Below are 22,943 nucleotides of genomic sequence, written 5' to 3' on the forward strand. Positions count from 1 at the left end.
CAATGCCTGCTGAAAACACTCCAGAAACTGCTTTAAGAGGAACATCATTAGGTCAGCAGATATTCTTGACATTTTCTTCCTCTGCAATTCTATTACCCCCTTTTGTCTGGTCCCTACATCCTAACTCAGTGACCTCAGCAATCTGTAAAAGCTGGACAGAGGGCTGCGCAGCACTGTCAGTAGCAAAGGCTTTTGCACAGCTTTTATTTCACTGATAGACACCTCAGCAGCAGCGGGTACAACACTTGGCAGCTGCACTCATGTGCAAGCAGGCAGCCACTGGCACGCACATATCAGGCACAGGGTGCTGAGCAACTAGCACCGCAAACGTGGCCATCATCGCCCATGCCAAACACCTCTTCCAACTGCAGTGCACTCCTACTGCGTTTGGGGCTGCGAGGTACCGACAGCTCAAAACAGCTTTGTTTGCACTGATTCCTCCCGACAGCTGGATTTTGTTGGAGCGTTTTTAGACAGCTCAGCACCGTCTCTCCTTCTCCCAGCCTTACTGCTGAAGCCCTTTGCTTACTGCCCACTTCCAGGAGGGCAGTGCAACCCTGGCTACACGAGGCATGCCTCCCCCAGCATCATTTGTGGAGCACAAGACATTAGGTTTGTAAAGGACTGATTAATCCCATCTCAATCTCTGCATCTTGGCATCCATCCACCTGTCTTTTCATCTCTTTGTCTATTCAACTGTCCACCTCTTACTTTGTTTTTTCATCATTTTTTGTTACACAACTGAGTGTCTGACTTCTGGGAGATGCCTTGCCTGAAAATCTGCACTGAGGTACTGTATATAGTTGTGCTTAATGTCCTTGTATTATTGCGAGTGGAATGTTAAGCTTCAAATTCTTCTTAGCGTCCTTTACTCCTAAATGCTAGTTTGTTCAATAAATAAAAGAGTTCAGTAGCTTAGCTCAAGTGGAAGCCAAATATTAAGAGCCATCAAAATCTATTTAATTTTCAAATTAATAAGCCCATTAATGTACTGACATCTCAAAGCTGCAAGGAAGTCTAACCAAAATGTTCAGCTACCAATAAAATAACCGAACCCTTATTCTTTGTGTTGTTTATACCAGAAAGTATGACATTCAGACATGCCTGTCTGTCCTTTCTTTATTCATCTACATCCTGTAATGCATTTTATTATTTAGGTAGCCCTGCAGTTTTCTTCCAGTAGCTCAGAAGATTACTTCAGCTTGTTTCTATGGGCTCTCCCACCCAGGGAGATCCAAGCGATGGATTTTCTAGATATGACTTCCAAACAAGGAAAGAAAGGTCATCTAACGTACTGCAGACCTCTGTCTTCCAGGGCTGACATCATTTTATAAACACCAGAGTCAGAACGATCATTACTCAAAATGCAAACCCGTATCAAAGCATGCAACACTACCTGAAGACTTTAAAAGAGAGAATTGACCCATACCCCTTCGATGAATGTAAAGCCTGTAACTGAGAAATGCAGTAATGCCTAGCCCCTAGCTCCACGACAGCTAATAACACAGCAAGGGCTGACTGAAGACTACTTCTGCATTTCGGGATACATCCCTTTACAGCCTAACTTTCTAGTGCTCTCAACAAGACTGGAGCTCCCACATGGGATTTTTAACTCGCTTGCCCACAACCCTGGAAAACAGGCAAGTAACGCCATTCACCCACTGGCAACGGGCAAGTCTTGCGCTGCTGTGTAATGTCCCTTCTGCAACTCCAGAAAAAACATTGCTAGCCCATTCAGTCCTCTTCAAATACGCCTAGAGAGACAACTGCCAGACACTGGGGTGAAGCTGGGGCACTTCTCTGAGCATCAGTGCAATGACACTGAGGGATTCGCAGTTGTGCGAAATTAAAGCACGCACTGTTGCAACACAACCCCCTCACATGCAATCATCTAGCATAGCCTCCCACCCCAGCATAGCCCCATAAGCCACGTGAGCAGTGTCAGGGCAGTATAACCTTATCTTAAATGAGGGAGAGCTGTAAGCCATAGCGTAAATGCTCTGGAAAGAATATCCATGCAACGGGAAGAAAATGAGACTCTTACAGGGGCTGTGAGAGGAGAAAAGCCATGAGAGACACGTCTCAGTTCTGCCTGTGCCAGCCGCTCGCCCACCGCCCAATGACTACAAGTGGCAAAGGCTCGGCAGGCGAGCTGCAGCATGGCTGGTTGTGAACCAGACTGCAGTGTAACAAGCCAGAGTCTGCTACCTACATCCTCTCTTGCCTTTTGGTGGAAACAAGCAACACCAGCCGTTTTCATACCACAAATTACTTCCATGTTTTCTGTGAGCCCACCAGCGGGGAATTCCAGTGTCTGCTCATTCTCCAACCCTGCCTTCCGCTCCTCTGTTTTCCATCTAAAAATGGAGATAATTACACTTGCCTGTTTCTGATATGTTTTTTCCTTCGCAGATAAAAATGTACAATATTCACTCAAAGGCTTCTGAAGGGTATGATCTGAGTTTTTAATGTGCAAAGGAATCCTTACTTAGAAGGCATTAATTTTGTATTTCACTGCCAAAATGGCCTTCATTAATTTAAAGGCTGTAAAAAGAAAATATATATAAGAAAACAACGTGGAATGAAATAATATGCTGAATATTCTTCCCTGATTTTATTATGAATAGTTTTAAAGATAATTTCTTAATCCAACGTATCATGTTTAATGTTCATTCAAGCTAAATCCATAGCTTCATGCAACTCTTTACATTTCTTTCTCTGTTAGCATAACACATTGGGTCAAGTGTGACTACTGTTTATTTTAACTTTGTAAAATTGATCCCAGCTTCATATTTTTGAGAAAAATTGGTCCATTTTGGTCCACTTCCAGAATAAATCCTGCCTGTTCTTTTAAAGTGGGACAGAATCTTGACATACAACCATTGTGATTGTGGAAGGCGTTCCTGGCAAATGCAATGAGTGATTGACTTCCCTGCTTGTTTTCATAGTGATAAATATGTGGTACCATTAGGCAAGAAAACAGTATTCCCAAAAAAAAACTCTGCTAAGCACATTTTGGATTTAATGGGGTAGTATAGCTAAATCATGCTCTTTTTCTCTCCTAAGAGGTATTTGATTCCATGAAATTCACTGACTCCCACATAATTTAAACAACCAAAATGGAACATTGTATTTTCTTTTTTCTGCACAAGTAAAAAGAGGCGGCAATCTTGCCAAGGTTAACTATACAATCTTTTTAGGCTTCCATAGATTTCATTAATGCCTCATAAAAGAGAATCAATAAAACTCCTTGCACACCAGTATAAAAAAAATGACCTTCGAGTTACTCTTTAAGATACAAAAAAAGAAATGTAATCAATAGACATCATCAAAACTTCTCTGATGAAATCTCCTGTAACAGGGAGTTTAGATTAATAATTCTTGAGAGAAGTTATGTTCCTGTTCTGAAATCCTTCCTAAGGGACTGTTCCTTAACCTATGAGTAACTTCAGTGAGATAACTCATTTTAGGCCACAACCTTGCAAAGCTGCATATATACAGGCATGGGATTACTCACACACTGAAACATAAGCACTTGCAGAAGCGTCATCACACTTCAAAGCTTAATAGGACTGCTCACGAGAGAAAGGATTTCACAGATCTGTGCCTTTGCTCCCATTTACACTGCAAATTTTCCTTCAACGTTTTGCCAGGGGTATGAAACACCAAAATGCTTAAATCTACTTTATCAGTTCTTTTTATGTAATTTACAGCTTAGGGCACCCACTGAGTACACCAAAACAATACCTATCTTAGTATCAGGAGAGGAGAGTCCCTGATAAGAAACAGCTCTGCCCTTGCAACAGTGGTAGCAGTTGAATAAGGGACCTTTCAGCTACTTCACTCCAAAGCCCTCGCTCAGCCAGCTCGCGGGATCCCACTTTTATCTTGTCTTTTGGTCTGACAGTTTCCTCTTGCGTTCAGAGATAATAATGACCTTTAGGTAGCTGGTTCAGCAGCTAGATGGATCAAGCCAGAAAATTGTTCTTCTACGTGTCATTCCCCCTGCCCCAACACACGCACTGCTGCAAGATTTTTCAGGTGAATAAAGAACAGCCTCGCATTTTAAAAAAAAATGAAAACCCAAGAGGTAATCTGAAGGCAATTTCTGTCTTGTTTTTTACAGTAATTCCATTATTTAGTACGCTTTATAACTACAATATTGGAGCTAAGTTGCAAAATAAAGCATTTATTTTAAAAAGAAATCCTTAAATCTGTGTGACTTCTCTTTTGGTTTGCAAGGAATTCTTTCTCTGCTCTTCTCAGTTCTTACTCAACTGTCTCCCAGCCTGATCTGCAGATCCTGAAGTCTGTCCTAAAGCAGTGTTTGTCTCCTCAAACATCTCTCTGGCATTTCTTTACTGGCACCTGCTGCTGGTAATTACAGGCCTGTCTCCTAACCACTTCCTCTGTTTTATGTCAGGGCAACATTCAGCCCCCTTGATTACAAACAACTACCAGTAAAAGACCATTGCACAACCCCTTGCAGTAATTAGGCAGGACAAGTTAGCTTTGTGTGTATACTGGTTGTCCTAACACAAAAGGCACAGTTCCTTTATAATCCTCCTTTTGTTGCCTGAAGTAGCATAATACATAACATGTTGCAGTACCCTTGAACAGGCTGCCCGCGCACATTTGGGTTTGTCTTGTGCTTTAGAATTAGCTATTAAAAATATATTACTCCGCAAAATGTATTTTACTTAGTTGGAGGAGCAAAATACCTCTTTCTTCCAACCTCATATCCCATAAATAAGTTTGTTCCCATCTCAAGCTTTCATACAAGAAAAAAGAATGTTTAGTCTATACTTCGTGTTTATAAACATGTAATTTTGGGGAAAGGAGGATGCTTAACTTCTTTATACAGTGCAGTATCTGTCTTACCACTCAGGGGGAAAAAAAAAAAAAACTACTGGAACATATTCAAAATGCTATTCTCCAGAAAAGCTTTTTTTTTTTTTTTTTTTTGCAGTTACTAATTATTATTTGAAACTGCTAATCTTAAGACATCGATTTTAGCTTGTTTCAATTTTTTCTTATCCACTTTGAGAGAAGCTAATGAGGAAAATAGAAGTTTGTGTTCGTAAACAGACCTCTCAGATGATCAGAAGTGACCAGTCAGGGCAATAGCTAGACTTGCTGATACAGAAGCCTGCTGAGAACAGTTCATCTCACTTTTTCATCAGAAGTAGGATGATTTTTGAGGACAAACAACTGAAGACAGCAAGGGGGCAACGTGAACACACAGTCTTTTCACTTTAATTATTGGGCTTTGCAGAGGCCACTTGCAGTGGTAGGGTGCTGCTGGGCTGCAAAAACATTTAAAGAAAATTCTATCAAGCTGAACTCTATTTAAAATATAACCCCCGTCCTCCTTCCCCCCCCCCCCCCCAAAAAAAAAAAACTAGTAGTCATTAAAAAAAGCATTTTATCCAGTAACTGTCTTTCTAGATGCCTATCTTTTCTTTCAGGCCTTTTAAGTGGGGCGAGATCTTGTAAAGACAGAAACATTTTTCTCACATGGCAGAGAATCTCTTTGTTAAAACACCAGGATTTCCTTCCTGATGTACTCTGCTGTGTCTGCTCCTTTATTTTTTAAAATACACTTAGAGCCAGGAAACTTTTTCTTTCTGAAGGGACAAGATAGAAACCTTTCCCCTCTGAACATGATCTTACAGAAACTTTAAGACGCTATGTATGGCGGTGGGTGCTGACTGGAGGCACTCCTTGAACTCAGTGTAGCCGTGCTGCTTTACACAAGAGGAGAGGGCCAGAAACGAAGACGGTTTCCAAAGGCCAGCTCTTCCCCTTAGGAAGTTCACGGGCCTAAACATAATCGGAAGTTTCAAAAATTAGAGTACAAGCTCAAACTTATTAAGAACAGATGTGGCTAAGTGGCATACGCAATTTACTTATGCAACTAAATACAGTAATATATATTTATATGCAAAAATATACCAGCTGGTACCCATTTTCTTGCTAATCAAAACACCTCTGGCCTTCTCAAATTCTAGACTTCTGCTGCTGCAACTACTTGGTTTGCGTACACAAAAATCACCATACATGGTGGCCCTTAAATCAAGAAAACAGGGGATTACACAAACTCTTACTAATAATTTGTGCTACTACTGAAAGACATGTACACCTAATTAGATAACGGTGGCAGCTGAAAACTGAAGGTCACAGCACCTCCTATTAAACAACCTAGCCTTTGATAAACAACAGAGCACAAGTTAGAATAATTATATTTTGAAGCCTGGGCTATTATCAGGTAAGTTCTTTACTCTTGCAAGTAAGTGCATCTTCTCAAATAATATTTCATGGTAATCAACACACTTCATTGGCAACAGTTCTGCACAAGCCTTTATGTTGGGCTTACAAGAAGGAAAGACACAGGCTTACAAAAACCATTTCAGTCTGGAAACTCCTTGTGAGTAGGTAAATATCTATATTATTAATTTCTCAGAGACAGTATCTGGATGCCGTTTGCACATATACATAACAAAGCAATTGAATACGTTTCATACACCGTTATTCACCAGCAATGATTCACACTTCAATGCAATGTCTCACATAGCAGAAAACAAAGAATTGGGACTACAACTTTCCAAAATTAGAGTACTGCATGCAGGAACCCCTCTAATCTCTCTAGAGACAAAAAGTGGCGATATATTTCATAGTTACAGCTTTGAAAATCAGGGCTTTGCATTCCTAGCTGCCTGTATGGTGTTGATAGTGACACTTGATATTGATCGCAAAGATCAATGACACTACATGTTATTAAACTGCTCAAAAGACATGATGCATCTTAAAATGCTGACCACCTAAATGCAAGGGGAAGTTAGATGAACTGTGATCATTAAACAGAATGATGTTTTTAAGGATCACCTTAAGCAGACCATCGCCTGGTGCACACATTTTCTGATATACACCAGTGACAGCAAACAGGCCGAGTTTTGTGTTTATTTTTCAGGTGCCATTTCAGAAAGCAAATAATACAACAGTTTTTACCTTGGACTGTGGGCAAGAGGTAATTTGCCCAAACAAACTAAACTTTAAAATAAGACAAAAAGCAATCAATGAGGAGTATTTTAAAATGAATTTTGACCTTGCAGAACTTGTGGCAAATACAGCTCCCCACTAGATATACTTCCATGGAGCTGCAAAAGTACATCGTTCAAAATGAGGAACCTACACAAGAGCAATCAGATTTTCATTCTTTTAATGTACATAGAGAGGAAACAGAAAAAGAACTGAGGTTATAAGAAAGTCTTTCCATTTTTTATTCAAACAACAGCCCTTCTCATAACCTGGGAGCCAAAAGTGCATGCACATAACCTCAAAATATTCCAAAATACTGCAACAGCATAACAGCAGAAGCCTTGGAAAAATCTTGTTAAAGTCAGACATATTAGTGAGAGAGCTGAGACAGCCAGGACATCCCAGAGGTTTTGCTAGATGTGCCCTTTTGCTTGCATAAATTACTGCAAGCAATCATTTATTGTCCTTACTGCTGGCAGGAAGCACTGATGGCCGCTTCGCGTGCCAATTATGCCACCAATTTTCACTGGCCTTGGACAAAAAAATACTGCTGCTCCACTTTGACTGCATCAAGCTGCATCTGCCAGGAGGTGCCATGGAGGCTGGTGGGGATCCTGGTCGCCCAGTAATTTAATAAACGGACCAGTTGAAATACCCTGTAATTTCCAGCTGTCCTATGTTTGGGTGCTTCCTTTGCATGGATACGTAGGTTCAGGAGCTGAACACATCAACAGGCTTTGCTTATCCCCCACTACCTCAGCGTAATGAAAGAGGAGGTAGGGGAAAAAAAAAAAAAAAAAAACCTCTTCTCCTGCAACATTTCCCTACGCTACCACCTATTTGATAACAATTTTTAATTGTATTTTTTATTTTGGGGCAATGGGGTCATAAGCTGAAGAGGATCATGCCTCAGACTGGAGAGCATTCATGATAGAGTGGTATAATTTTGGAGGCTACTTATTTCTTCAAAACGAAGGCAATGGCCAAATTATTGGCCAATTTATGTCAACTTTAGTAAGGACTCCAACTACGGAAGAAGGGGAAAAATTCCAAGAAGTGAACATTTTCAAATTTGTTTTTCAAAATAGTACTTTGATTACTTTATTTGTAGAAGGTGAAAAACACTCCAAAGTAAGCAAAAATGCAGAATGTTTTGTTTTACACAACTGTTTAAGGTCTTTGTTCGGTGAAGGGAAAAATGACTTGAGACACGACTGTGATTATTTTTTCCTGAAATTTCAAGGCACACCAATGAACTGAATAAATTATCTGCACAGTCCTAACTCACAGAGACAGTATACCAGCCTCATGTAACTCCACATAGTCTACTGTGGTCTCCTTGCCCTCTTTCTGTTTAAAGACAGACTGGTCCAGCATGTAACGCAGGCTAACAGGTGTCTCAGTATTTCACTGCAAACCTGGCTTCTGGTCACCTGAAGTTTTCACAGCCTTGCAGCCTTGAATTAGCTGCATAAACAGTTTCGACTAATGGTTTTACGTATGAGTTTCAGGCTTCGTACACAATATACAGGCATCCAGACAGATAAGAACAGTAAAACTTTCAGAAAGACAGAGTATTAGCATTGCAATGCCTTTTCCAGTGGAAAAATATTCATGACTATATTAGAGCAGTTGTCCCACTGCAATGTGAATGGCATCATTTTGTTAGCTCCAAAATAATTCAGTTCCATAATTCTTCCCTAGCTCATGAAAGTGTACGTATTTATTTTTTATAATCAAATGCAATAATGATTTTTTTAATAACCCGCAGGAGAAATAGCGCAAGAGACAAGGCAAAACATATGGGAAAAGTCACTTTTGACCAACGTTTTATCCTTTAAAACCCAAAAGTGGATTCAGTATTAAAATCAAAGTGCTCTAAGTATATTGTGAAATATTTACAGCTGTTATTACCGCCTGATTTATGTGTGCCAGAGACCAGATTATTCAGACTGGTTTCACAAGCAACATGTTAGTAAACAGGATTTTCTTTGGTAATTATATTAAACATGTCCATATAAGCTTGGAATTAATTACGAATGGTATTTTACTGTACTTGATAAAAGCATTAAGCAGCAAGAACTAATGATGGCAAAAAGGTCTCCGCTCATTCTCAATAAAGCTTTCCATGTGAAAATCTGTCAACATGAAAAAGTTACTGCTTGTAATTAAAACCAGACTTTAGTTCAGTAATATGTTTACATGTTATTTTCCAGAAAGGAAAAAAAAATTCCAATTAAATTACTCTCCTTAACTCCTGTGGTTCATGAACACATGGTCTGTTCTGGGCACGCTACTCCTGTCAGCTCCTTCAGTTTGAGAGGTAAAGAAATGATGTCAGCCTCATGTCACAGTCAAGAGTTTTGCACTATTAATACAGTTTGTTGAGAGTTTAAGTGAGCCCTCCAGATGTGTTTGCAGGGTTTTTGCAGTGGTTGCATCTACCCAGATCAGGCATTTAAGCTCTACGCTTGTCAGTACTTGTACAAGGTTTCACTAATGGACTGCTAATAGCGAAAGGGAGGTGGAGGAGGTTATAGTAATACTTCACCATACTTGTGAGCATGACACTGAGTGATTAATTACTCCTCCATTTCCAGCTCTCACATCAGCTTACTAAACAACCCTTAGTCTATCTCCACAGTAGCTTCATAGCATAATATCTCTTTTCAAAGCAGACTTGAAAATGACTTTTCAAAATTGGACTGGTTGCCAAACTGGGTACTAAACAGCGCTCCAGTGGGCCCTAGCACCTCGGGATTAGGAGTTTAGTTTGCTGATTGGTTTTGAAGATAACAAGTTCATTTTCACTGTTTTAGCAACCTTTATGCTTCTTTTCTTTTTGATGATCATCCACCACTTTTCCCCATATTTCTCTACCTTCTTTTTGATACTCCGACATGGGTAGATGCTACTGCTGTGCAAAGGGTTAACCAGAAGGTAAGGCCCTAAGGCCATAGTGATAGAAACATTGTATCTCGACAAGTTCAAATGCTTCCACGCTACTGTAAACATACACCTTCCCTAAATAACCAGCAAATAGCCTTTTTTTCCATGGCAACCTAATGCTAATGGCAACCTAATGGCAAAGTATCTTATACTGACTTCAACAGAAACTCTTCCTGGACTAGATCATGATGTATTTAATTATCAAGAACCAAACAGATAAATACATCTGTGGTTTTGCTGTTGATTTCAGAAGTCAGTACACCAGATTTGCCCAAAGAATCCTGAATTAACTTTAATTCACAAACCTGACACCCTTTACTTTTGTTACCGTTTTTATGTTTCTTGCTAATGTAACCAGATGGCAACTTTAGTCTGATTACAATTCTCCCTACTTCAATGTGCGCTCTTCATCTTAGTACTATCAGATGACATTTGCTTTCCTTAATGTACATAGTTTTAGAAAAATTACAGAAGTGCTATTGCTGCATTACATGAAAAATTCCAACGTACATTTAGCTGACATAGCATCAGCTGCTGTTTAAACTGGGCTTAGCTAATGGACTTTTAATGTCAGCAGGGTTATGTGCAGTTACTGGCTATTAGCAGGAATGGACCCTTTCTATAAAAATCACTTTTCCTCAAGTGTGTTGTTTGAACATTCCTTCCTCTGATTTAGTGACTGTCACCAAACACAAAACAAATGCAAGGACGCTGGAATCTACTGTTATCTTTAAAACCAACTTAACCTTAGCCCAGTCTCTAACAAGCAAAATGCATGTTCTGCATTTGTACTAACCATTATAAAACTTTAAAGACAAACGAGTAAGTTCTCCTTGCCTTACTTCAGTGAGTAAATCCCAAGTAATCCAGTGAGACTAATCAGAAAGAAGGCAGTATTTGATCTAGGTATTGTCATCAGTTGTTTTCCCTAAGAGAAAGATCTTCGCAATGAAAGTAAGTCCTCTTAAAATAAGCTCATCAGTAAAACATAACAGATAAATAGTCCACACAATGTCACTGCATCATTTTAATTCAGTTTTCTTTGAATGATTTCTTATAAATGCAAATTTAAGACTTTTCTCTGGAGACTACAAAACGATAGCAATATTTGCAAAGAAAGTAAATAAAGTAGCACTATTTAAGAAGAGTTGGAAGGCTTTATCCAATAGCTATTTACTACACAAAACTAATACATAACACTTAGCAAAAAAAAAAAAAAAAAGAATAAAAAGAAATCCATACAGAAATATTACAAGACAAGCAAAGCACAAAAGCTGAACAATTCTGCCTTTTTATAATGCTCGTGAAAGGCATGTGACACTCCCCATTCTAATGCCAGAACCAGGATAGCAGCCACTTTGAATGCCAGCTACCAGGTTACACTTGTAACTCAGGCTCTAGAAGCCTATGCTTTTAGCAAGTAGAGGTATTTAGTGCAAAAACTACTGGTTGCTGAGGTAGGAAATTGCCACACATTTACGTCTAACAGATATTTATGTGGCTATCCGACTACAGTTGGTGACATTCTGCTGTCGCTGTTGTTCTTATCCAAAATAACTTGACAAAACCCAAGAGAAATACAGCCACCTGGAAGAATCTGGCCAACACGTTTTCAGGTGAAGCACTGTATTAAGCTCTTCAGGGCAAAGAGCCACTTCACTACATGTCCAAGAAATGGAAAGCCACAAAATTATTCAAATTTCTCAGTGAAAGAAAAAAAAAAAAAAAAGGAAAAAAGAAAAAGAATAAACTTTCTAGTGCAAAAGGCCATAACAGGGTCCATGCCTCACCTAAGTCTTGCTTTTAGCCTACTATGTTGACTTGATTATTTTTAACCCAGAAACAGATCCTTGGCTGATGCGTAATGGCTTTGAAAGTAATGGAGTCATATTGGTTGCTGGACGTAAATTAGCTTTGTATGCTGTAAGTGTATCCTTGCTTTAAGCATCAGAGATTAAAAAGAGAAAGGAAACCAGTAGTTAACAATGTTTTAACTAACATTTCCAAGTACTGAACTTCTGGTTACAAACTCCCTAATTATGCTGGAACTAAGAAATTAGGAATTTCCTATTTGCACAGCTATTTTAAATGAGGAAGACAAGGAAAAACAGTACTTATGTGTTATAGCTCTACTGAGAAGAATAACAACATTGCTGCATTTTATCTGAGCAAGAGCCTGAAAAAGTTAGCATCACCTTCAGCAACTGGTGAGGAAGCTGAAAGGAAGCCCCTGATGCTATGCATGCGATGTCTGTGGGAAAGGAATTTGTAATGGGGATGATGACGTGCCAAAAACTAGAGCAGCTTTGGGGCCAAAAAGCTTAGAGCAAGGAATACTAGTAATTCATGAGCCAATTCAGTGAGAGATTCAGAGAACGACATGGGTACGAGGGCACATTCTTCACCACTTCACTATATAGCCCCGTCATTTAACTGGGCAGACTTCTCGTTTTCCATAAGATTTTCACATCTGAAGTGTCTGAATTTGACAGGAAAATTTTACCTCCTCCTTGTTAAAAGGACTAACATATGACAGCAACATTAAAGAAAATTGGGGTGGTTCTACTAGCATTGTTTTTGCTTAAGAGACACCAAGAACGGAACTGACAACTCACCTAAGGCCACGTCTATTTTCTCAGACATCTACATCTATTTTTGTCAATGTAAACTGTCACCCTCTTTACTGGGACCTGTACTTCTTTAACAGATTAACAAAAATAACTTGCCTGAATTAACTGTCAATAGAAAAACACAAGTCAGTTCTGTCGCTCTGTCCTAATTTTAAAGTAAAGCCTAGAGCAGCAGGGGTTTCAATGTAGACTCAGCTGGCTGCAGACAACCCCGAAATTTCAATCTGGACACCTCGCTGTTAGATTTGCTTTAGTTCTGGCTATTCATTGCTATTCACAATGGCTCACCATTGTATTTGTAAAACTGCAAGTAATCAGGCTGACATATGAAGTAGCTGCTGCTGCTGCACGGAGAGGTGAGAGGAATACATGTGCGCTAACGCAGCGAGCAACTAGCAAACCCGGGGGAAAATTAACAAAAAAGAAGGTTCATTCAGACTAAGGCAGTGTACATGCCTGTACTCTGGATTACTCCCAGTAAAACAGAAATACCTCCTTCACCAGCAGTGTAGGTAAATCCAGTGCACATGAGAACAAAGTTAGTCCCGCTTGCTATTCTGGACTCACTGGGTCCCAGTTCTTATTCCTCAGTTTTGGTACGACTGAACTGCAATTAACCTCTCTCAAGACAGACCATACTATTTTCTCTCAATATGTAAACTTTCCAGTATAAACACATATGCTGGGACTGGGTAAGATAAGCCATGGATTTAAACAATAAATAAACACACAAAACATATCATAAGAGTACAGTAATTCATGTTCCAACTACTATTTTAGCAAATTTATGGTAGGAACATAGCTCTCAAAGAACCTCTGCGTTACTGATAATCCCACGGCGATCACTTTTCATTGCCTCACATGAAACGTACTAAATTCAAGCAACAAAACATCTGTGGGGCTGCTATCGGTTCAAGCAAGTTTCCAAAACAGTTGTGATAGAGTCAACCTCCTTTGACAGATCACTCGAGGCTTAGTTGCACGTTCCTTTGCATCTAGCTGATGAAATTCAAGATTTCTCAAACAATCACCTCCGGCACCCGGGGGACCACGAAAAACGCAAGCTTTCCTCTTTCTCAAAGGATACACTGCTAATCCACAGAGCTTAACATTTCAACCTCTCACTCAATACGAGACTAAGAAATAAAGCTACTTTACTTCTCAAACATAACTAAAAGGGGATCGGCAGGAACTATCTAACAAGAAAACGCTCAGCTGTTGCCCAGTCAGGAAAATCTTTCCAAGCTCCTTAGCGTTATAGTTGATAATGTTACCTCAACAAGAGAAAAAAGATACTGATTTAATTGCCTAGGCAACCTCATAGTTTTTCTGACTCATAAGGAACAAGGTCCTTTGCAGCATAAGTCGCTTCATTCTGATGAATGAAATAGAGTTGAATAAGATGTTCCTGAATTGCAGATTAAGAACGAACAAACAAAATAAAATCCCAGCCCATGGCTGTGATCCTCATTCCATTTACAATAATATTTCAGTCATTCACTGGATCAGCTTTGCTCTCTGCAAATTCAGGATAACGCTATGATTTCACTGGCCTAAGCAAGTGCTCCAGAACTGCCTGCCCAGGTAAAGTCAGCTAAAGCTTGCAGGAAACACCCTGTTTCGGAGCAAGGGCATATGCGTTTGCCCTTCATCTTTAACACATTCTTCTAGATACCAGCATAGATAAACAAACCATAAGTAAGATCCGATAAATTCACAGTTGGGAAGCCATCTGACAGCCTTCAAGGTAGCGTTCCTTCTGTGTCTGTCCATCTTTGAGACTGTCAGACCCAAAGATGAAAGAAAGGATGTACTGGAGCACTGAATACAGCCTTAGGCATTCAGAGGTCTTCAGCTCTAGTTTTGGCTTTCCTACACATTTGCTCTGTGCCTTTAGGCGACTCACCTTACTTCTCTGCCCCAAATAGAGAAAAATATAGCTGCCTTCCCAATTCAGCAAGAGAGATTAAAGATTGACTAGTTAATGCATTGTGATAAATGAGAACCTCTCCTTGTCTCTAGCAATGCAAACGTGGAGCAAAACCATCCTCCAGAGGCAAGTGCAGAGGAGGTGTCACCCGCTGATGCAAGCATGCACACCTTTTTTGCTGCCTCCTCCTGTCCTGCCACTGTAGGAATCACAGCAAAGGAAAGCAAGAATAGCAGTGCTGTACTGCCTGCCAGCATATGGAAGTCCCTACCTGTATGGGACTATCGCATAGTAAAGTAAGGTACAGGAACAGGAGAGCTGTTTGTATTTGGGGAACAGCTAAATCCAGTATTGCCTGCCCTTCCTTCACTGCATCACTGAGAGCTGGGGCCCCTTTACCTCATTTTGCACTAGAGTAAAATCAATGTGATAGAAAAAGAGAATGAGTACGATCAAGTGCTATGGTTAGATGCCTTAACAAGTGCTTAACCAGTACTGCAAATCAAGTCTAACAGTGAGGTTTTTCACTAGGCTGGTTGGGATATTTGGAAAAACATCAATGGAAATGAAAACTGTTATTGTCAGAAGACTTCATGACTTTTTTTCATGTGTGTTTTTCCTGAAAATCTAAAATATTTTCAGAGAGGGCAAGTCAAGAGAGTTTGGCTAGTGAGGCAAATATTTGGGGCTTTATTGACCTTTTCACTAGAGCAACTGAATCCTTTCTGCTTTTGATTAAGGTTTCTCGGGGGTTTTTTTCAGCCTCACTCCTACCCAAAAAAGCAAATAAACAAAAAGGACTCTTTTTCTTTTTTCACGGAATTTTCCACATTGACAAAAAGGACATTTTAATTGAAAATATTTTGAATGAAGCTTTTCTCTCCAGTCCATGCTTTTAGATAATAATTCACCAAGCTATAAATGGACTCTTCAAATCCCAGTGTTTGATGAATTAGAAGGAAATCCTACGTCTGCTTAATGTCTGTGTGATTTGGGATAGAGTTTTAAAAGCAAACTGGAGGCCGTTCCAGTGATGTCTACCTAGGGGGAAAGTCATATACTAGCATCCCCAAGGTTGCTGAAAGCTAGGAAGACCCCTGGCAATTTCTTGCCCACTGTTCTGATGTGCTGCACCTTACTAGTAAGCAGTCTTTGCGTTAGCAGAGCTTCCTTGAGGAAAGCAACTGGAATAGAACTACAGTCTGGGGCTTTACTTCACCTGCTCTGGCTAGTGTGCATGCCCACGGCTTACAATCGGTTTGTAAGGAAGGAAGACAAAGAAGAAAGAAGAAGAAAGAAGAAGAAATTCAAACACAAAAAACACAACCGACGGTCTGCAAAAGGGGTATGGCCTATTGAAGCAGCAACAAAAATAATGGCACTGCTGAATAAGCACTCTCCCTGTCACAATGCTGGAGTCTGGGATCAGAGTATCTGCAGATAACCCCACTAAATTAAACACAAGGAAACAAACTATTGGCAAAACTAAGGAGAATTTTGTTCTTCTCATTTGTTTGACGTAATCTTCTTTATAATCCTTTCCATTTTCAATATAATCTCAAATCCTTGCTTACAAATGATGCAAATTAAGTTTTTCTTTGGATACAACTCGCCTCCCAGAAGACTTCCTACCATTTCCTTCAGATTGCTTCTTGGATAACGTTAGGATGGAAAGCTCCCGGGGCGCCTGCTCCCGAGACCGGGCTCTACACGGCACACACAATAAATCACTTAAAACACCACCATCCCTCTGTAGTCCTTGCAAGCAGTTAGTACTTAACTCTGCCTCTGTACAACATTATTTTGCAGCTATGCTGATGCCGGAAAACCGCTGCTCGTCTCTTATTCCTTACATTTAATCCCTGACTTTCGCTTTAAAAGCTTACACTGTTTTATACCTACAAGTAGAACGTGAACACGAAGACGGCTAACGAAAATGACAGTAACGTAATTACTGTTTTATCTGTACTGATGCCAAGATTGCTGCCTGCTAAACTTGAACACCTCCACTGGGTGGCTAACAGCGTGTGTACTTCACAAACCAACACAATGCTCTCCCCACTCAGAAGGGAGGACAGAGGGAAAGGGAAAGAGAATATCATTTTTTTCCCGTAGTGACATACTTATAGTTATACTAAACATATTGCATAGACAGAGCATCCATGATTAAATTAACCTTTATTTCAAAAACATCCTTCAATGACATGCTTCAAATGACCAAAAAAAAAAAAAACCTCACATTTGACTCACATTGACTCAAATTCTCTTTGTATAAATTGCAGTGAGCTGTCCTCTACTTCGAGTAAAGCGAATTTACCTAGAAATCCCCCATTGTTATAGCAACTGAAATATCTTTTTCTGACAGGCTACAAAAGCAACTTTTGTACCATTTTCCAGAAAAACTAACCAGATCTGATTCCTCAAATGGCTCTCTACACATTCCACAACATGGCTCTACACCACAAAATGGGTTACTACAAGCAGGATTACTGATTTGCTAGCCTGAAATAAACGTAGCTTCACTTTTCAAAGTACAGCTTTCCCTAGTATTTTACATACACACAAAAGGCTGATAATATACAGCACAGAAATATTCAAATATTGTCCTAATGAGTCCGAGCTCCTCTTGCCTTCCATGGGAACTAACGTTGCTTTGGACCAACCAACTGGACAGAACGTGTCTCAAAACATCGGCCTTCTTACTTGAAAATGTCAGTAAATATAATCCACATTTTCTTTTTTTCTGGCTTTGCAGACCAGCGATGGAACTCATTTGCCTGGCTTTGGAACACAGTTGTAGTCCTGTTTTCAAACATACTGTATTTGGAAAATTGAATTAGGAAAATCTTTTTAATATGGTTAATGCTCTTTCCTGTTTCTGAGTTTGGATGCCACACTCAAAATACATAGCCAGAGTTTTGAGATCATTACAAAGAAAGAAAAAAAAAAAGTTGTGTGATGAATGATCCATGTAAACGATTAAGTGTAAATATGCAAGATGATTGTGAAAATGTTTAAATAAACCCATGTGTTTTTATTATACAAAAGAACAAATGACAAGGACAGTAATGCTGAAAAGCCATCAGGAGGGGGCTGTATTTGATGTTTATCCTTTTTATGACTGTTGTAATCTGCTGCTAAAGACTGGATGCTGAGGAACAAAAGCCCAGATTCTGACTCCCTTATTCAGAGAGAGAAGCTCCCTCCTCCACACAGAGACCCATTGACTTCATTTTAATCCTGCTTAAATTGCACCTCAGTCAGCAAAGCAAACCCGATGGGCCACTTTGCTTTCAATGAAGCCGACTGCAGTACCAAAATGTTACTCAGGGCAAGCGAGGGCTGCAACATCTGGCCCAAACTCATGAACATCACTGAAATCTGCAAGAGCACATCACTCTAAAACAAATTAATGTTCCAAATGGGCTTATCCGTTCATGGTAAAATACTGCTTGGCCCTTGCTTTACTAATACAAATACTATTACATCCACCCTATCAAATGAAAGTGGTCCACTGACGCATCAAGATAATTAAGTCCTTTTCCCCTCCTCTCTTTTTTCAACAAGATGCACTTAGGTATTTAATTAAGAAGTGTATCCCCAAAAGGTTAGTACATTCACATGTTATATTTCACTTTTTCCGCACCAAGCATTTTCAAACTGCTGCTGTTGCTAATAAAGACGATGCTGGGGTAGAACAAATATCTGCACATATGGCTCTTTTATAGTTTTCCTTTTAAATTATCACTTTAATTTAATTAGGTTTGAGGGGTTAAGCATAAAAATGTACTTTTTTTGTTGTAAAGGAACAACTGAAACAAAATCTATTTAATATGCAGCACCTTTGACCTCAACTTTTCTATCTATCTCTTATGCCATCATTATTAGCCCATAAAACCTGCCTGACCCATGCCTGCCACTGCAGCTAGTCAGCGTGACCTTCCCTCTTCTGCCACCTCCCCCCAGAAAAAAAGAGGGGCTACGAGGCAAGCTCTGCGAACACTTTTAATGCCAAATGAAGGGTGTAGGTAGGGAAGTGTAAGCAGCAAAGCAGAGTCCCAACAGCCTTTGTTCACCGAACAGCCATTTGGAAGCAAAAGTTGCTGCTACGGCAGATGGCATCAAAATGCTGAGCACAGGTAGGTGCTTGGCTCGAGGTGTGGTTGTTCTTTCTCTCACAATTTGGGACATCTGAATTCCCATTCTGATGCAGCTCATTACAGTGGTATAACAAATATAGTGAGTATCAGATCAGACCTGATTCTACCTTGATAATGTCTCGCCCCCCTTCACCCCACTAAGCTTGAAAATTAAGGGCCCTCTCTAATATTGTGGCCATGTCCTCTTCTCTCCTGATAACTACAGAAAAATACTAAAGACAGCTCCAGATAATAAGAAATCCTAATAAAACAAAGTGCGTTCAGCTGTGCTGAACATCTTACACGAGGATTCGGCAATTCAGTGATATGAATCTCTAAGAGGGCGTGTGGGGGTATGTCCACCAAATACTGAATTAATGAATTTATTTTCCAAAAGGCAATGGAAAAAGAAGGCATGAAAGCAGAAGCACCAACAATGCCCACGGCTTCCTTAGCCAGCTTCAAAAGATAAAGATGTTTGGGGAATGGAAATGAAAGCAAAAACAAGAAATAGTATTAGCAGGAAATACTAGCAGGGGAACAACTTACATATCCTCTTTCCCCTCTCCTCCACCCTTTTCAATATTTTAACTGTGTGGCAGTGTTTGCTGTTTGAAGACACTGCTTTAAGTTTTTTTTTTCCCCCCTCAAGACATTACAAAGGAAGTTTGAATTTTTTGTGCAACTACAACCAAGTCAGCTGGATCCAGATTCAGTGAAAAACAGAAGACTGTGACTGTGATTTGGAGAGTAAGTTAGTTATATTTGTCCTATTCCTATTGCTTTCAGAGGAATGTAAATGAAAAAAAGAGCAGCATTTCCATTTTGGAAGAGATGGACTGAATGGAGGATGACTTTGGAGATGGAGATTGAGTAAGAGTCACTTTAACGTTCCTGTAATTTTGGAAATGTAGAAATAAACTTTTCCCAGCGCTATATGGAAAGAAAACTTCCTGAAGAGGGCATAGCTAAACTGTTGATTCATTGCCTTCCTGAAACACTACATATACATACATGAAGATCACCAAAGCAAACACCAATCAGAAAAACCCCTCAGCTCTGGGAAAAAAAACAAAACCAGATCTGCACCCAAATTCTGTGTCTACTTCTAACAAACAGGAAATAAAAATAAAAGTATAAGTGGAAAAACAAGTCAAAAACAAATAGCTATATCCCAGCTACATTCCCTGGATTTTCCACACTGTTAGGAAAGTTTGTAACATGCCAAACAATGGAAAGCATTGTCAAAGACCTCTCCCTCACCTTCCCAGCACACCTACAGTCGGTGGTGGGTCCCACCTTCAAGTCTCCCTACGTAGGGTTCACACTGGTACTATGGCCCCAGGCGTAGGAGGCCTGATTCCTCTCCCCTCTCCTCAGCTGTGCAAGCCCGAGTTCTGTCACAAATCATTAAGTTACGGGAAGTATGCATGGAAATAAGCAGCCATCTGAAAGCGTGTGGTAGGCGCCCTGGCACTGAGATAAGCAGTCTGAAACAGTTAAACGCAGGGGGTCCTCTCTTACCCGCTCGGGCCATCTGTCATGTGAATTACTGTCCTCCTGCCAGGAGAGCGGGACAGACTCCTTTCTGCTCAAGGTCCAACTATCCAAGGGGATCTTTTCTTCTCAACACTACCCCCATCTACACAGACTGACATATATCCATGGGCATCTAGGTCTACATGCACATCGTACTATTAAAACCTCTAAATATGTAACATCAAACCTGCCCTCTCTCAAACACGAAACCAGCCAGCGAAGGAAAATGAGAGCATGTAAGACAGAGAAGAAATGTGATGATGCATAATGGATTTTTGTACTTGCACTCTCTGCAGCCTCCTCTTCATGATCAGGGTTCTCATATGACTTATTCCTGCAAGATACATACCCAGTACAGCTGAGCGACTATGACTCTGAGGATGGAGTAAGTATCAGCAGGAAATGGATTAGCCCAGTTATACGTTCAGACACGATGTACCGTACTTCCAGCCCACCACCAGCAAGCCCTATGGCACCAGAAGTCAGAGCAACTAGCATCACTTTCCTGTCAAAAAGGCTCGAGAGAGGAGTGTGCTGTGTAAGGGCTGGGTGAGAACCCGGTCAGATCGCGCAGCCCTCTCAAGTGCCTCTCAACAGGGACAATTAGGGGGAAAAACAACCATTCTTCCACACGCGTTGTGCTAACATTTCCAAACCGAAGCTTAGGTGCGCGTTATTATTTCTTAGTGGTATACGTGAAAAAGCATCAGCTGCTAAGATTTCTTTCTCTTGCTAACCATATAACCAGGATTTTCAAATCCCTTAGTGAACCTGCACATCACTGCTATGTGCAATCTGCCCACACGCAGGAGCAACCTCCCTATCCTACGCAGAGGAGGCTGTATAAAGTGTTTCCCAAGCAGAAGCCACCTATTTCCACTTCGGGTCTAACTCCGGGGAAGAGAGGAGAAAAGCAGACAGAAAGTTTCATCTGGCATCAGCTCGCAGAACAGAAGACGCCTCCCGCTGTGCCTGCCCCGCAGCAGGCAGAGCCAGTGGCACACTGCGCCAGGGCTCTTTGTGAGCTTCCCAAGGCGCCGCTGAGCACACAGAGAGCGAAGTCATCTTCACTCCGAAAGCCACATTTACACGCAGGCTATAATAAAGACACAGATTTAGATGTACTCCAGAGCCGCTGAAAAGGGGGAAAGGAAAGCTGTAGCCACACCGTGCACACAGAAACACGCCGCCGAGCGAGGGCAGGCAGCAGGCCGGCTCAGCTCCCGGGCTGGGGGCGCTACCACGCACCGTGCCCGACACGCACCTGCCTTCCCCACGCACCGTGCCCCGGCCCGGCCCGGCCCCGCCGGCTGCTCGCGGGCATCTCTCCGCCCAAAGCGCCGGTTTCGGCGCCCGCCAGCCCCCGCGGCGTACGGCGGCTCTCCTCGCCCCGCCGCCGGCCAGGTCCGCCGCCCGGCCCCACCGCGCTGCCCCCCGGCCCGCAGCCCCACTTTCGGGGAGCACAAAACACGCAGGCAGCGCAGCGGGGCACGCCGGTCCCGCAAGCTGCGGCTGCTCAGCAGCGGCGGCCCCGAGCCGGGGTCCGGCGGAGCCGCCCCGGGACGGGACGGGACGGGACGGCCGCGCCAGGGGGGCGCCGGCGCCGCTCCTCGCCGCGGGGCGGCCGCAGCCGCCGATTGCGCGCCCCGGGGGCTCCGCAGGGCGGCGGGGCCGCGCTTGCGGAGGAAGGCGCTGCTTGCACACGCACGGACACACGCACACGCAGAAAAGGACCGGCACAAACCCGCGTTTTCAGCCCGCGCAGCCCGGCCGGCGGGAGGCACCAGCCCTCCTCCCTGGCGCCCCCGGCCCCTTTCGGGGAGCTTCCCCCCCCGCCGCCGCCTTACCTTGCGCGGCGGAGCCGGGGCGGCTGGCCCCCAGGACAGCCAGGGCGGGGAGCACCACGGTCTGCAGCAGGTATCCCAGTCCCAGCCCGCAGCGGGCCGCCGTGCCCTCCAGCCCCTTCCCCATGGCCGCGGGCGGACGGGGCGCGCAGAGCGGAGCGGGGCGGCGCGGCGCGCCGGGAGCGCCGCTTCTCGGAGCCGCCTCTCCGCCGGCCCCGTGGCAGCGCCGGGCGCGGGAGGGCGGCGCGGAGCCGGCGCGGACGCTCAAGCTGCGCGGGCGGCGGCGGCACCGCTCGTGGCGGGGAGGCAACGGGGCAGCATGGCCCCCGCGGCGGGGCGCGGAGCGGCGCGGAGCGCGGCTGCCTCCAGCCCGGAGCCCGCGGGGCGGGGAGGGCGGGGGCCGGGCCGGGCCGGGCCGGGGCTGGGCTGGGGCAGAGGGGCTGCGCCGGCCGCCTGCGATAAAATGCGAGCCGGAGCGAGGAGCAAACCCAGAGGGAAAGGGGGCGGGGGAGGCTGGGAACCACGCGCTGCAGAACCGGCCCCCTTTGCCTCCTCCGTCTGCTCCCCCTGCACACGCACGCTCGCGCGGCGGGGGCTGCTGCGGGGGCAGGGGGCGAGGCAGAACCAGGAGGGGTGTCGGAGAAGCCCATCCCTGAGGGACACCTCCCCTCTCCCCCCCCCCGGCGGCTCTCTTGAGGATGGGGTCACTCCTTGCCCCGTGGCTCCCCCGCCTCTTGCACCCTGCCAGTGCTCTCGCCTCTACCCCGGCTTTACCACACGTCTGCTACATCTCACTCAGTGGGACAGCGATGCCCGCGTTTGGGGTTTGCTTGGGTTTTACTGTTGCTTTTGGGGAGGTTGTTTTTTCTTCCCT

At 42.9% G+C, this 22,943-nt stretch overlaps 1 protein-coding gene across 2 annotated transcripts in view; it reads right to left on the minus strand.

Annotated features, from left to right (window-relative positions):
- The window catches only part of UNC5C (unc-5 netrin receptor C), a 259,726-nt gene extending 237,438 nt beyond the window's left edge, over positions 1 to 22,288 (minus strand). For both annotated transcript variants that reach the window (XM_068941581.1, XM_068941583.1), the window contains exon 1: positions 22,073 to 22,288. In XM_068941581.1, coding sequence (XP_068797682.1) covers positions 22,073 to 22,196 — 124 coding nt within the window. In that variant the 5' untranslated portion in view covers positions 22,197 to 22,288. The remainder of the gene's footprint in view (positions 1 to 22,072) is intronic.
- Positions 22,289 to 22,943: the final 655 nt, after the last annotated feature.

The sequence above is a fragment of the Struthio camelus genome, chromosome 4 (genome assembly GCF_040807025.1).
Source record: "Struthio camelus isolate bStrCam1 chromosome 4, bStrCam1.hap1, whole genome shotgun sequence".
NCBI classification, from domain to species: Eukaryota; Metazoa; Chordata; class Aves; order Struthioniformes; family Struthionidae; genus Struthio; species Struthio camelus.